The sequence below is a fragment of the Gymnoscopelus microlampas genome, assembly GCF_963454915.1.
Source record: "Gymnoscopelus microlampas genome assembly, chromosome: 10".
NCBI lineage: Eukaryota > Metazoa > Chordata > Actinopteri > Myctophiformes > Myctophidae > Gymnoscopelus > Gymnoscopelus microlampas.
Genome location: NC_139947.1, coordinates 40432012 through 40435968, shown reverse-complemented (window position 1 = coordinate 40435968; position 3957 = coordinate 40432012). Strand labels below are relative to the sequence as shown.

The following is a 3957-nucleotide window of genomic DNA, read 5'->3' as shown; positions in this document are numbered from 1 at the left end:
GTCACCTCCTCCCTCCAGAGCCTCTCCCTGTGGGGTCTGCTCGTCTCCATCTACTCCTTGTCCTCCTCCTGTCTGTGAGGCGATGAGCAACGTGATATTGATATGAGCAAGTCAGTCATAAAGATGCCGAACCCTTTCTTTGAACAGACATGGGTTCAGTGAGAATCAACTTGTTTTCAGTTCTCAAAGCTTAATAATTAAAAATCGGAAGCAAATCAATGATCAAAGTGAAATTAGTGTTGCGCATAACATTAGCACTGTAGGATCAATACTGTATGATCACCTAGAAACTAGAAACAAAAATACCTGCTGGTTTTGACAAGTGACCATCTGCACGGTATCAGACTGGCATCCAGAGTCTTTCTCTCTGCATCTGTGAAGACTTTTTGAGAGAAAATAAAGAAGAAGAAGAAGAAGAAGAAGAAGAAGAAGAAGAAGAAGAAGAAGAAGAAGAAGAAGAAGAAGAAGAAGAAGAAGAAGAAGAAGAAGAAACAGTTGAGATGCTTTTTTTCTTGACCATTGTTTAGGTAAATTAACAAATATAGTAAAGATGAAAATGGAAACATGCATGGGCAATGTTTGCAATTCTTGTAAATATAGAAACAAAGAAAAAACATCTGTTCAACAGCTGTTGAACAGAAAATGTAATACTCCACCTATAGAATGCCCATGCCAAACAGCCAATGGTTATGGGAAGCGTAACGCCAATGAGAAACACAATGATGGTTTTCACTTCTGTAATACTCTGAAGAATACTACTGAAGAATCCTTCATTTTTACCTACTGTAGAGGGAACATTTGTGAGGAAGATGTTCTCTATCATCACATGCTGTTTGTTGTTCAGGGATTATGATGATACACTTTCGTAATAAACAAATTGGGGACTATGTGGTACAGTGTTGACAGTCTTATACAAATATTTTAAATGTATGTAATTACCTTCGTGCTTTGGCTCATCTTTTTCGATGATAAGAAGCGTCTTATTTATTGTTTTCGCATTATTTTTACTTAAACACTTAACAGAAGTGTTGTAGTGGTCTTCAACAGTCAAGGTGAAGGTACTGTTGACGGTGGAGTTCAACACTGTGGTCATGACAGAATACACACTTCTATTCTTCAGTAGTGGCCATCTGATTGTAGGTAAGGGAAACCCCTCACTGATACACATACAGATCAGGGTTCTCAACTGGAGCACGCATTCAGATCCATTGAGGATAGTTGGAAATACTGAGGGATAACAAGCATAATATAGAATAAAAATCAAATAAACATGTGTATGTAGAATGTGAAATAGCGTGTTCCCTCAAAGCAGACCAGCACAGTGTAAAGTACTTACTCATCACAGTTATATCAGTAAATGCAGTCAGAGTCTTGTTCAGATGTTGTGCTGTACAGCTATACCGTCCAGAATGTTCTACTGTCACCATAGGAATGACTAGAGAAGCCCTCTCAGTACCATTTAGAAGTGTCTTGTTAGAGTCAAGTTTAGTCCATGTGATAGTAGATGGAGGGGAGTTCTCAGCATCACAGGTCAGATTCAGAGTACCACCTTCTTCCACTGTGGTATTCCCTTTGATTCTGGGCATCTTCAGGTCTTGGACACAAATTTACAATAAAACAAATGGATATTTTTACACTTCTCAAAAGAATATGTTTGTATTACTGTTACTTTTTAAGGTTAACCACCCTACTTTGTTGTATGTCAGATCTACTACTTGTAGATCTGATATGTTCACCAAATGTTTGGCTATTTTTGCCAAATGTTCACCTATCATGTCCATAATCAGGACGCTAGGGTTCATGCGATTAAAGGGACACGGTAAAGAAAGTAGAGAGTAGAAGTCAAGGAAGAGGGCATGTAATACTTACAGGTAACATTCAGGGTTACAGTCTCCACTGCTTTAATGTTTCCCTCGAAGGTCACCTGACAAGCGACCTCACTGCCATCATGTTCAGATGAAGGGGTAAAGGTCAAAGTTGAGCTGTGTCGCTGGTGGATACCAGTAAGATTCTCTGTTTTGAAAATGGTGGAATTGCTTGGGATGAGAGATACATCCAAAGCAAAGTGTCCTGTCTTTCTCCAAATCCAGGTGATGTAGGGAGGAGTTCCAGAGCAGAGCCCTGGGGCAGTGCAGGTCAGTGTGGTTTGCTTTCCCTCTGTCAGGGCAGGAGGAAGCTTTACTTTGGGTTTCTGTCTCAGACCTCCAGTACAGGTAGTGGGACAGCAAACAGAGAGACAAAAACTGATGAGTGGACTCAACTAAACAGCCACAAATGCCATAATTCATTACAACATTATTCAGCATAACTGTCATCAAGGTCATGTTTGATTAATAATTTGTAAGATCACATAATTAGTGAAGCATTCAGTAGAGATACGGGAAACACTAAACAGAAGTGTTTTGGTCCCCTCCTTTCCCATAGAGCTCTAACAAACAATAGATTTGACTGTGTAGGTCATATAATTAACATCACTTCATACCTGTAACTGTGAGGAACCTTTTAAGATCAAAGCTAAATCCATCACTCCGTCCAGTTAGTTCAAATGTTCCTTCAACTCTAAATTCATATGATCCAGAATCAGACCCTGTAAGGTCATTGATGGTGATTCCGCAGTTCTTCTGTGTGATATTTGGTTCTAACAGGGCCACTCGTCCTCTGAAGGGAACCTGAGCTTTCACGCCACGATCATCATTTTTAAACCATATTGCAGATGTGGGTTTGAATGCAGCATCATGAGTGAAAGAACACTGGATAATAATACAGAGTCCAGCCTCAGATGTTTGACCTCCACCGAAGGTGATACTCCACCCATTACGATAGCTTTTGTGGGATTTCGGAACAGTACCTGTTTAAAGTAAAACCATAAATAAAGGCAAAATTAAGAGTAAAATATCTCATTCTTTTCTCTAACTATATTTACTGTATAAGTGTAAGATACTGTTGTGAATATGTGACGTGTGAATATGTGACATGGACAACACAATAACGTTTCATTATTGCAAAAACGTACACACATCATAAGAAGAAGCCATACCTGTTGTGTGAGATCTGTCGGTTTGGACGCTGCACATCATGGAGAAGAACAGTGTCATCCAGATGACAGCCAACATCCTTTCAAGTACTTTCAAGCTCCGTCTTAAACAGTCAGTCTGTCTCCACAAGACCTTTCAAAAGCCTACAAATATTCAAATAAAAAGTGCTGGAAGAACCTGGGAAACGTACTGCTCAGTCATCATACAGCAACTTGGAGAGTGCTGACACTGTAAAGTTGTGTAAACAATATGACAACACTTCCTCATTATGCTAACCACATTTGTACATTTTCAGTCAGCGTGAAATTGATAAGAACTATATTTCCTCTGCAATCTTTCCCTCAGCAACCAAATCAATGCATACAGAAGTTCTGTATGAATGTATTTGTTTTACAAACACATTGTTGTAGTCATGTCTTTGGTAGAATAATCTCTTTAACTAATTCCTTTAATTGGGCGTTATGAAATGAGTGTGTTTTACCTCTTTCTGTGTATTCCTCCTGGTGCCTCTTGATGGTAAAGTCTCTGTGCTGTGAACTCTGAGTCACTTTCCTCATTTAAAAATGTCCTCTTTGTACTTCTGCAATCCAGGAAATTTCTTCGAACAACAAATGGCCTGGCTGCTCCTCCCAACAGTATAAAATCTGGGACCTCTCAAGTTAAGAGTTGATTGTATCATGCAATGCATGGCTTAATAAAATATCTGGTTAAGTTTGCTTATTTTGCAGTGAGAAAATATACACATTTCTCATGGTCTTTTACTGGAAAATGTAATAGAAATAGACAAATCCAAGTAAATCCAAGTAGTCCATTTGCTGACAGAATTTACATCTGTCAGATAAGATCAATCTGGCAGTTTTTTATTTTACTCATCGTTTGACAACATAAACAAGGTCTATCCACACCATTTCAGTCAAGCTAC

General features: G+C 38.9%; 1 protein-coding gene across 1 annotated transcript in view; it reads right to left on the bottom strand.

Annotated features, from left to right (window-relative positions):
• Positions 1-3139, bottom strand: part of LOC311054036 (sialic acid-binding Ig-like lectin 5) — a 3717-nt gene extending 578 nt beyond the window's left edge. The window contains exons 1-8 of the mRNA XM_084069912.1: positions 3038-3139; positions 2483-2848; positions 1870-2202; positions 1337-1594; positions 940-1227; positions 657-783; positions 307-382; positions 1-72 (exon numbers count right to left, since the gene is read on the bottom strand). The exon at positions 1-72 is cut by the window's left edge and continues 578 nt beyond it. Coding sequence (XP_083926038.1) covers positions 1-72; positions 307-382; positions 657-783; positions 940-1227; positions 1337-1594; positions 1870-2202; positions 2483-2848; positions 3038-3113 — 1596 coding nt within the window. The 5' untranslated portion in view covers positions 3114-3139. The remainder of the gene's footprint in view (positions 73-306; positions 383-656; positions 784-939; positions 1228-1336; positions 1595-1869; positions 2203-2482; positions 2849-3037) is intronic.
• Between the last annotated feature and the right edge of the window lie 818 nt (positions 3140-3957).